Source organism: Arachis hypogaea, chromosome 9 (assembly GCF_003086295.3).
Source record: "Arachis hypogaea cultivar Tifrunner chromosome 9, arahy.Tifrunner.gnm2.J5K5, whole genome shotgun sequence".
NCBI lineage: Eukaryota > Viridiplantae > Streptophyta > Magnoliopsida > Fabales > Fabaceae > Arachis > Arachis hypogaea.
This window is the reverse complement of record NC_092044.1, coordinates 20,359,984-20,371,733: the sequence shown is the minus strand read 5'-3', so window position 1 is coordinate 20,371,733 and position 11,750 is coordinate 20,359,984. Positions and strand designations below refer to the sequence as shown.

The following is an 11,750-nucleotide window of genomic DNA, read 5'->3' as shown; positions in this document are numbered from 1 at the left end:
CGGTGTGTCCCATGTCATGTCGTGTCCGTGTTTCTATCATGTCCATACATAATAGATTATCAAGAACCAACTTGTTAAGTGGTCTAATGACATAACAAGTAAAAAAAGGTAGTTATTAATGCTAAATTATAGCAACTAATTCATATTTTTAAAATAGAACAAAATTATGTTACTTTTGACTAATATCATGATTGACATACTTTCAGTTAAAATATTTAAACGTATTGACAAATGCTTGATGTTATTAATCTAAGTTAAACACATTATATTTATTTGTGTAAATAATTTTTTTAGATTTATATAATAGATATTTAAAAAAAATAGATATATATTATATTAAGCGAGTTGAAAAGAAATAATAAAAAAATAAAAGAAAAAATGTATATTAAAACGTGAAAAACATTGAGAGAATTAAAAAAAAATAAATTATAAAAATATTTTAAATGTTTTAAATTTTGAATAAAATCCTAATAAAATAGAATTCTAAATCCAACTTATTTAAATCGGAATTAATTTTAAAAAAAAATAAATTAAATTCCATCTAAAATAATTTGATTATTTTTGTTTCACTGCAATTGAATTCGGAGGGATCCAAACACCCTGCTACTCTTTCAATAGCCAACAAAGAATCGCAGTTCGACTGTGGCTGATTCTAGTTGTTTTCGGAGTCACACTCACTCGACGACGATGGGAATATGGTTCATCGTCCCTGCGGTGGTGGCTGCATTCTGTGCGGTCATTTTGGGACTTCTTCTCCGCGCGGTGGGCGGCAGGAAGAGCAGGAAGAGGGCGGTTGGGTTCTTCCATCCTTACACCAACGACGGCGGCGGCGGCGAGAGGGTTCTGTGGTGCGCAGTCAGAGCCATTCAAGAAGAGATCCCTGACCTTGACTGCCTTGTCTACACCGGGGATCACGATGCCACGCCACAGAGCTTGGCGGCTCGTGCCGTCGACCGCTTCGGCGTCACGCCTCTCTCTCCTGTAAAGGTACTATTCGATCCCCTTTTTCGTTTGTTAGGTTCTGAGTTTGCTTTTGGAGGATAGAACCCTTTCAAGGTTTTTAATTTCATCCTTTTCATTCATATCAAGCATCAGTTTTACCTTTTAGTTTACATTACACATTTTACTTGCGGGATTACGACTATGTGAGAAATTACCTAAGTGGCAAGTAGTTTTTCTGGATCAAGCTCCCCTAAAGTGAGGACACCAGTAAAGTGAGAAAGTAAGGGTTTAATCACCCTTGAATTAAGATAGTGGGACTCAGATACGATGAAAGTTACAAATTCAATGGCAATTAATCACTCAGTTTATCACTTTATCACTTCATCAATATTTTCAGTTTAGAGGATCCAAATTCGTTTTTTCTAGTGCCAAATTGCAGTATTGAGCTGGGAGATAGATACTGAGGATGGAATATGTTAGAATGTTAGTTGATAACCATTGGTGATGGTCATTTTTAATGTCCTCATTTATGTGATGAGATGCTTGCTAAGCAAGTAGCGTAGTTGTTATAGATTGTTATGATTGTGCCTATGATCAACTTGGACTGTGCAAAGAAACAGGAATGAGGCACGGGATTTAAGAGATCAAATATTAATTTTAAGTATATTTTTCTAAAGTAGCCATAGTTAGTAAAGGGAAACATAACTCTTTTTTGGTATTCAATTTTTATTTTCATCTAGTCCTCTTCCTAATGTGCTGTTTAATTTTAATTTTGCTATCAAATATGGTTAAAGTGGTAAAAGTATTTTATTAGTGCCCCTCTTCATGCCCCTCTTCGCTACTAACATGTGTGTATAGCAGTTTTTGTTTTCCTCCCATCGACTTCCATAAAATACACATTTACACTTTCTTCTTCTTTTTCAAACAATTTTTTTCAAGTTCTGTTTTTTCTTTCCCTATTTTTCGCTTACTTTAATTTTAATTAACGTATCAACTTTTTAATTATGAAAATGCAGCTTGACGGGCACTCCTTGCCCGACAAGGCACAAGTATATATCTACTTATCTCTTCTACTTATATAATATATAATGGGGATTGGAAAGATTTTGGTGCAAAATTTTGTTTCTAAAATGTCTTTCTTTATATATATTCATAAAAAAAAAACATTTTGTACTTTCTAGGATTTGAATCTAAAAGTTTGAAGTGTATATCATCTTGACTAATATTATTACCTACATTCAACCGATAAAAAAGTGGAATAATAGGCACATTTGCCTATTAATACACCAGTATATTGAGTAGTGGAAAAGAAACAATAGGGCTTTTTTCTTGGGTACAATTTTGAGGTGGTAGATGTGTTATGATTTATGAGTGTAACAACTGAATTCTCTTTTTAAGTTACGGAGTCACGATAGATCGGTTCTAGAACTGACAGGATTATGCCAACAGTACAAAACAAATTTCACCTTATTTGCTAATATGCTGAGTTGCTGACTGTTGTTACTTACAGTGGCAAATATCACGTTTTTAGAAGTTATTCTGCAATAGTGCAATTGATTTGATAAAAACCTTACTAAATTTTGTCTATCCTTAATTATCAGGTGGTTCATTTGTACAAGAGAAAGTGGATTGAAGAAACCACTTATCCACACTTTACCATGATTGGTCAAAGTCTGGGTTCTATGTATCTTGCATGGGAAGCATTGTGCAAGTTCACTCCTTTATATTATTTTGACACAAGTGGATATGCATTTACATATCCACTTGCAAGGTTGTTTGGATGTAAAGTTATTTGCTATACACACTACCCAACTATCAGTACAGATATGCTTTCTCGTGTTAGTCAGCGCCGCCTGATGTATAATAATGATGCCTCAATTGCAAAAAGGTTTGATTTTTTATTTTGATTTGCATATTTGTCTTCCTCTTCTGGTCTGAGTTACACTTATTATTTTTTCTCATTCTGTAGCTTCACTTGGAAAATGATGATATTAATCCTGTTTTTTTTCAGTATTTTATAAATCTGAAGTTTGAACATATAGCATATCTGAACTATATTGAGGCCAAGAGATATGAGATAGGAGATTCTCTATTCTCTAATAGTAGTTGCATTTTATTCTCCTGATATTTTAATGTTTAGGCATATGATTGTTGAAGTTGAAGTTTTCATCTGGTGAAATTTACTTTTTCTACTGGCTGATTCCTTTGTCATATTTCCCATTTTCCCTTTCTCTTCAACTCATGCATGCATCTATTCTTTAATATGCACAAAATACACAGAATTTTTAACAGATTATGGGATTCAGAAATTTAGACCATCTTTTATGCTTTCCCTGAAAATTACTTATATGGTAATTTATCATATTTCTTTTATTGATTTTTAATCTTTGATGATAATAAATTTGCACCACTTTATTTGACCTATTCCTGATCTAAAGAATACGACAATAATTTTCTTGTAGTGTTTGGCTTTCGCGGTGCAAATTGATCTATTATACCTTCTTCAGCTGGTTGTATGGGATTGTAGGATCTTATACACACCTAGCTATGGTCAATTCTTCTTGGACCAAATCACATATTGAAAAGCTTTGGGGAGTTTCACCTTGTATTAAGCGGGTCTACCCTCCGTGTGATACTTCAGGGCTCCAGGTTTGCAATTTGTTCTTTATTAGCTTGAAAAATTTTGCCACAAAGACAAGTCCATCTCTCCCATGTCGCTTTTGCTAGGTGGAATGGAACTCATGTATTGCATGTTGCTTTACAATAATTGAAGGTTCTCATTGTTCTTTTTCCCTGTGTTTCCCCTTGTTAAACTTAAATTTAATCTCTGTATTCCCCATTGAATGGCACTGAGTTGCTAAAAGAAGTGTTAAGTACCCAAGTGAAGAAAACAAGAAGAATAATGACGGGAAAGAGGCAGTTAAGTTAGTCAGAGAAGAGAGTGGTAAAATAGCTCATTTGCCTTTTATTTACAATTGAAAAATGAAAGAAACAAGAGTTGAAAATGAAAATAGTGGAACCAGCTGATGTAAACATAGGACAGCTGCGAAAGTTAGTGGGGAGGGAGTGAGTGAGGGATGAATTCTCTTATAGGAGAGAGGATTGAAAATGTATATAAGAGGATTGAAAAGAATCAGTATGATGAGGAAGGATTTAGGCTCTACTGCTACCTTGTTCTCTACCTTTTAGTATTTTACTTTTCCATGAATAAACTAGGGACTGGAGAATATCATCGAGATATCTTCCAGCTCTACAGCTCTTCTATTTCTTTTTGAATCTCTCTTCTACTCTTCCTTCTACTCTCTTCCGCATTTCTGTATTTCCTTTCTACACTCTCTTATTATTCTGTTGTTATTGCCTATCCCTAATATTTGTGGTTCGAAGCTCTTTCACACAACTTGTTATTAAGCCAGTTGAATCATAACTGTCACATGAGGCGATGTACAAACATTTCTAGTTAGAGCCTTTTGTTTGTTGTTTGAAAGAAAATTTTCTTGAGAGGTGGAGGGAATATTTTTAGTAGCTTTATCTTACGAATTAATATGCAGTATTAAGTTAGGGCACCTGTTATTCAACAGTTGTATATTAGGAAGAATAAGAGCTGGCTAGGATCAATTGGTTGGCAGGCCTAATTCTTTTCCTTTTTCATTTTTTCTTTTTGACAGAGAGAATAATAATACAAGATGGAGGGAATGAGATCCTCCATTTAAGAGCAATAACAATCGAAAGAACTATCTATTTGTTTTAGGGTTCATTAAGTAGTGAGGATGACTAGCAGGAAAAAAATGGGATTTGGAGGGAAAGGAGAAATGGTTCAGTCATTTTGTGAGTCTCGAGATAGAGGAGCGCTCAGAATTCCCAAATATAAACGGATGATTCAAGGGTTCCTGGGTTACATTGTTCAAGAACTCCCTTAATAATACAATGATTTTTCTGCTATTTTCTTTAAATTTCCTACATTTTCCCTCCCTCTATTAACATATTATACCTATACACATATGAGCTTTACCTACTGTGGTAATCTAATCACTGATGGATTCTAACAGATGAGCAATATGGCAGGTTCTTCCATTGAAAAGACCAGCTGAAATTCCCGTGATAATATCGGTTGCACAATTTCGACCAGAGAAGGTGGGCATACTCCTATCAGTTTTGTGAACAGGAGGTACAACCATTTTGGTATTTTCATTAGGCCTTTGTTGATTACACCCAGTTCACATGTTTCTTTTCATTGTAGGCTCACGGTCTCCAACTTGAGGCTTTTTCAGTTGCTGTTAAGAGATTAGATTCTAGCTTGCCTAAACCTAGGCTACAGTTCGTGGGTAGCTGTAGAAATAAATCAGATGAGGAAAGACTTCAAATGTTGAAAGACAAGGCAATTGAGCTAAATGTGAATGAGCAAGTGGAATTTCACAAGAATGTAACATATAGGTCAGTAACACTGGATTTCCATTAAGTTTTTCTTCTTGTTACTTCTCCAGTTTTACCTAAAGCTCCTAAGAAGTCCTTTCTCTGAAGAATAAAACTTCTGTAAAAAATGTTCTGAACAAGGCATACTTCTAATTCCTCTGTTTGGAGCAGATGAATTCTTTCAGTTTGGTTTCAGAGTGCTATTCAGAAATTTATCATTTGGTCTTCACTAATCATGGTACTTTGGCAGTCAAAATTATACCATGTTAAAGAACTCCAATGAAATATAAAAGATTTTCAACTTGCTGGCATTTAATTATGTAGGGAAGTATTTTCACGTGGATGTTGTTTTGCCATTTATTATTTGTTTAAATGTTTGTTCTCTTGCATATAAAATATATATAATAATAAAAAAAAGAAATGTTCGTCAGTTATTGTATATATATCTATAAAGACAGCATTGTGTGTGCATCATTATTGGAATTCAATTTAGATGGTCTTTCAATGTGGTTGCTGTATTGTCATTAGTTATCTTGGGGAGTTATAGAATAGGGTTGTCATAAAAATTTCTAAAGGAAAAAAGAATCCTAAAGTGTATATGTAAATAATTTTGAAGAGAAACGGAGAAATCCTTAATGTACTAATACAACTATTCACAGATACATGAATGCTTTTTAACCCCTGATTGGATAATTGGTGCAAATATTCTGATATGTTGGTTGGAATAAGAAAATAATGAGTTATTCTCAGTCTCACTGGTTTTAAGCATATTTCACAATTTCGGAGAAAATTATTTTCCCCCTTAGATTGAATCTAATGAGACAAGATTTAAACTCCATGTCAGTTTGACTTACGGAACTAATATAGTATACCATACTCTTGCTTCTCAACTTGAAAGTGCTGCACCTTGCTCTTGTAAAAGTAGAACATATACCCTAGTCCCTGTATACTCAGGACACAGAAGTGGATCTTGCTGAGGATCATGTTTTCAGATTGTAGAATTTGTACTATATTTTAGACATCTGGTTGATCATATGTGATTTGAATCATCTATCAAAGACTTATATAGCATAAAATGCAGTTATTGTAGAGCTATTTCTCAAGGTTAAATTGTTAACTATTTGCTGGAATGTCATGATTGGTATGTTGACCTATTCATCTTGTTGCTTTGCTCGAACAACCTATGAGGGGGTATGGTTCCTCTAAGTCACAGCTATTCTACCAAAGATTATAAAGATTAATAGTGAGTCTGGCAGGCTGCATGGTTCCTAGTCATTACTTAGGTCATGGAGTTGATGGGAGTTCAACTGGAAAATGGAGCAGTCTATTAGTCATGATACACGTATAACTCAGACTAGCTGATTGCGATAAAAGAGAGAAAAACTTCAATGGCTTCAATTAATATTCGAGATTCAGATAAATTACGAAATGTTTCTCAACCAAATTAAATGATCATTGTAATCACCTCGCTTTTTACAGTTAATTGGTTGTTCTAGTTTGTGCTTGTAGAACCTTAATATTCAATGCTGTTATTGCCATAACCTGCAGAGATTTGGTGGGACTTCTAGGCGCCGCTGTTGCAGGCATCCATTCCATGACAGACGAGCATTTTGGTATTAGTGTTGTGGAATATATGGCTGCTGGTGCCATCCCAATTGGTGGGTGTTGTATGAAATTTTACCTTTACGTAAATACTTAAAATTTCATTTTCCTCTATGTTGGGTGCATTTACATGCATTAATTATTTTTGTGATGTTTGTGTGTCAGCTCATAATTCTGCTGGACCAAAAATGGACATTGTGTTAGATGAAGATGGAGAACAAACAGGATTTCTTGCCTGCACCGTTGAGGAATATGCTGATGCCATTTTGAGAGTTATAGGGATGCCAGAGACAGAGAGACTTACAATGGCTGCGGCTGCGAGGAGACGAGCGACGAGGTTTTCTGAGCAGAGGTTTTATGATGACTTCAAAGATGCTGTACGCCCTATACTTTCTCATAGATCTAGATGATGGTTTGGTCTATCCACAAGTCAGTGATTGTAACTAAACGCGATGAGTTCCTAGACTGTCCTCTGCAGATTGTTATAAGATTACATGGAACTTTGTTCCAAAAACAGTAATTTTGTTACAGAACATTTTGTTTTCATTGCTCTTTAAAAAGATGTAACAGTTATACCCAAGTACAAATCGGTGGATGTTTTTTACTTGTACAGTAGACAGTTGAAAGCTGGATTGTAATATAATTGATCTTGAATCAAATTGATGCATTCTGCCATTATGTGAACGTGGCTAAATATGGCTTGTTATACTTAGTCTCAAAAGAGGAAGACAGATATATATACATAATGGGAATGATCCAAATTGTTGACTAATATAAAAACTAAAAAGTGCTCCTACATTTTTCATATTGAAAATAAGCATTGTATTGCTGGTTTTAACCATGAAGCTCTTCCTGCGCCTTACCCATCCAAGAATCTCTTCCTTCAAGTTCCTTGGAATGCAAAAGAGGATGAGGTCAAGACTTGATTATGCATGTAACCATAAAACAATGTAGAGTTGATCTTAAAGATCATACCAACCCCTCAGCTTAAGGTTCCTGACTGCATTGCATGAACCCACCAATTTTCAGCTTAAAGTAAACAAGTTAAGCGTGGGGGTTGCATTGTATAAGCTTGATCGACGAGATATAGGGCCCAGCTTGAAGATATATATATATATATTTTTTTTATGACAACTTGAAGATCTTTTAATTAAAAAAGTAGTCTTTTTTTTTTTCAATCCAGTGATCGGAAAAGGTCTAACATAAAGAAACTAGAAAGAGTTTCAAACTACCCAAGCTTGCAAGTCTCCAAAAGTGAGAAGAGAATTAATGAATAAACTATTGCTGTCTCATTTTTTTCTTTATATGATTCATGTAAGTTGCAGCACTTAATTCGAATTAACATGCATGTATAGTACTGTCAATAGCTTTATGAGATTCGTCCCTAACTGCTACAAGATTCCTCTTTATCTCATTGCAAAGTCTACCCTCTATGAGATGCACGGGCAACCATAGCTTCGGCCTAATATCAACGATATATGAGAGTGTCGTGTTAACTTGGACTTGAGAATCTTCACAACTTCCATTGTTGAACTGCTGCAAAGCCATCATAGCTTAAATACTTAGCACTGTATTTCCTAAATAATTTGCATTGACATTTTAATTAACAAAACAGAGATAATTAATGAATTGCACTTTTACACACTATCAATGTCAAAATTGAACTCATTTTTATACCTCATCCCAGATTACTATATGGTTCCAAAATTTATAGACTTCACTTCCTTTTCCCATTCATTCCAAAATTTGATCAAAATGTTTCAAAAGAAAACCAATGAACTTAATGAAATCTCAGAATTCTTAATGAGGCTACTTATGTCAGAGTGCCTCAAACTATGATTTATGCAAAATGCATATGATATTTATGCTGGATCCCGAAGTATGATCACAACAGGAGCACAGGAAAAAGTTTGATACCTGCAAAATAGACCATTTTCCTTCAAAGACTTGAAAATCTCCTTCTATAATCTTGAATTCAATGTCACGCTTAATACCAGACACAAGAGTCTCCAGCTCTTTCTCATAACAATCTACAACTACTTTAGCATTAAACTTAATTCCAAATGCCAAGTTCTGCTGTCCAATCTGTGCATATTATGAACATTGAACAATAATTAACATTATTAGAGATAAACAAGTAAAAATCTCTAAAAGACATCAGTACAGTTTAGGTCATAGGAAAACAAAAAATATTGTGGCATTGAATTTGTAATGGGTGAAACTTAGTCTACTATGTGTTTCTGAATCTGAATCATTTGTATTATTCTTGGTAAGAACCCTGGTCCAGACAAAGATTTCACCTCAAGGGCACACTTTTTGATATTAGGAGCATGGGTTAAGAAATGAAGGATCAAATTGCAACCATATTGATTGGGAGGGCCAAGAGGCCATAATCCGCCTTTTGTTTAAGCCTCTAGACCAGAAGGTTCATTATAAAGAGATAAATTTTCAATATGCAAGAAATAATTCTTACTTTGGTATGGTATTTATCTGTTTGTAATGCAGCATTGTGGAAAGATAATCAAAACAGGCTTTTAAATTCTAATCAATCCCAATCACTTGCAACAGTTATATGAATCATAGTCAATAATATAAACACTTTGCAAGCTCATGCCTGTTTCCAATTCAAACCATCAAATATTGAAGTAGGGTTTTCATCCTGTAAAGTAAGGGTAGTTGTAAAGTAAAAAAGTGAAGTACTAACCACCCTTTAATCAGTAAATTAAATTGTGTATGGGATCCAACAAAATTGATCCAAGAATAATTAATCATTTACTTTCTCATTTTATAGTTATCCTCACCTCACAGTATCTTATTCCAGGGAAAAAAGGGAAAATAAACTTTTCTGTTCTTTTAATCTTGTTACCCATTTTCTCATCAACCCTGTCGAGTACAAAAAAATAAAAGAGTAAAATGACAACTTAATTCTGAGAAATTTTGTGTCGGACAAATTCGTCCTTAAAGAATGAAAAGTACCAAAGAGGTCCTTGACATTTGCTTCCGTAGGACTTGACATGTCCAATGGAAGCAAACTTCAGCAAAATTTCTCAGGACTAAACTCAAAATAAAATAATATCTAATAAGGGCATCATGCAAAACATCCCAGCAATTAGTCCAATCTTTTTACTATACCATCCCCTCATTAATAAAGAATGGAATTCATTACAGAAATGGGAGTAAGCCCAAACCAAACCCAGCACATTCTTTGAAAGTCAGCAAACTAAGAAAACTACCAATATAACTCCCGAAAAATTTAGCTCACTAATAAAGTAGTATTGATGATGTCTCATTCTAGGCATGAGTAAGTCAACCACCACTATTTTGACCCTGAAAATATTTGGTTCGCTGAAAAATTGAATGGATTTGTCAAGTGGAACCAAATAATTATCGATACTCTAGGACCATGTGATTGACTCAACTAATAATTAACATGCTGCAAAGAAGACCAAACAACTAATAATTTCTACAAAAGAATTGAAAAGGAAATACTCTATTTGGAGAAAATCAAGAATTAGAGAGAGGAACCTGCAAGAGACGAGCATAATTTTCACCCTTTTCGAGCAATTGGCTAACGGCAAGGCCAGGAATGAAATCAGCCAACCTCTCATAATCCGTCAAGATGCTCCAAACGGCATCAAGCGAAGCATTGACGGAGATTCTGGATTCGATTCTTCGTGAGTTCTTGCCAAGCTTCACCACCTCTATGTACACACCATCCTCTGCCAAATACTCTTCTGATACTTCCCCATCATCATCATCTTCACCATCATCATCATCTTCATCATCATAATCGTCTGTCAGAAATAAATCACCAGAAGAAGAAGCAACATCATTATCTCCATCTTCGTCTTCATGATCGACATCCAAAGAGAATTTGGAAGCGGAGCATGAGAAGAAGTGAGGGTGGTTGTTGAGGGAGCGTGGTTTGGGAGTGGAGAGATTGTTGAAATGGAAGGGAAAAGACAGAAAGAATGAGAGCGAGTGTGGTGGTGGTGGTGTTGTTGAAGAGGAAGAAGAAGAGGAAGGTGGTTGAGGGAAAAGGAAAGAAGAAGAGTGTGACGATGGAAATGCGCGCATTGTTCTTCTTTCTGTGGTTGTGTTTCTGTGCTACCAATGCCTCACCAGGTCAACGTAATAACTAGTAAAGTAGTAAGTGTTTTTCCAATGTGTTTTTGATTTTGTTTTCTTTCTTTTTTCATCTTGAATATTGATTATCTCATTCATCTTAGCTTTGCACAATGTAAATAGAGTTGAATTGTTTTTAGTGAATTCTTAATTTCTTCAAGTTCTTGTGAACCCTCTTAAAGTATTTGTGTCTTTTTTTTATAAGTTAACACGTGCACATATTAAAAATTATTATTCATAGAAATTTTACAGAAATTAGTTTAGATATGAAAAAGGGAAGAGTGTTTTTGTTAAATATTAGTGTTTGGGGTGCTTTACAGAAATGTAGATGCGTCAAAAATTCATTACAATACGCAACTTGCGTATTCTTTGTAACAGAAATTTGAAACAGTTTTAGCATAAATTCACAGTAGAGATTCTCCACGTGTCAAGCCATCATTCAACACGCACTCTTCGTGTTACTTTTAATTTTTTACAGAAATTCTGCACAGATTCTCGAGACAACTTTAGTAGAGATTCTTAGCAGGAATTCGACACGTGACAGCATCGCAGCAACACGCAGGATGCGTGATTCCACGTGGTTGTTCCCCAGCAGCATAAAGGTCATATGTTGACCGTGCAGCGCAGCGTCTCCAGGCCACGTGGCAGCCTCCTAACAGCATGCAGGTTGC

General features: G+C 34.9%; 2 protein-coding genes across 3 annotated transcripts; one reads left to right on the top strand and one right to left on the bottom strand.

Annotated features, from left to right (window-relative positions):
• Window positions 1-490: 490 nt before the first annotated feature.
• Window positions 491-7,613, top strand: LOC112710644 (GDP-Man:Man(3)GlcNAc(2)-PP-Dol alpha-1,2-mannosyltransferase). Its single transcript, XM_025762962.3, has 7 exons — window positions 491-987; window positions 2,544-2,830; window positions 3,405-3,591; window positions 5,005-5,073; window positions 5,180-5,373; window positions 6,901-7,010; window positions 7,120-7,613. The coding sequence occupies exons 1-7, from the start codon at window positions 688-690 to the stop codon at window positions 7,362-7,364; spliced, it is 1,392 nt and encodes a 463-aa protein (XP_025618747.1). The 5' UTR covers window positions 491-687; the 3' UTR covers window positions 7,365-7,613.
• A 485-nt stretch (window positions 7,614-8,098) lies between these two features.
• On the bottom strand, window positions 8,099-11,253 carry LOC112710645 (uncharacterized). Of its 2 annotated transcripts, none has more exons than XM_025762964.3 (3): window positions 10,480-11,253; window positions 8,872-9,039; window positions 8,099-8,487 (listed from the first exon to the last, which is right to left on the bottom strand). In XM_025762964.3, the coding sequence occupies exons 1-3, from the start codon at window positions 11,029-11,031 to the stop codon at window positions 8,293-8,295; spliced, it is 915 nt and encodes a 304-aa protein (XP_025618749.1). In that variant the 5' UTR covers window positions 11,032-11,253; the 3' UTR covers window positions 8,099-8,292. The 2 variants fall into 2 exon arrangements, with proteins under 2 accessions (XP_025618749.1, XP_025618748.1); XM_025762963.3 differs by having other exon boundaries at window positions 8,099-8,490; window positions 10,480-11,249.
• Window positions 11,254-11,750: the final 497 nt, after the last annotated feature.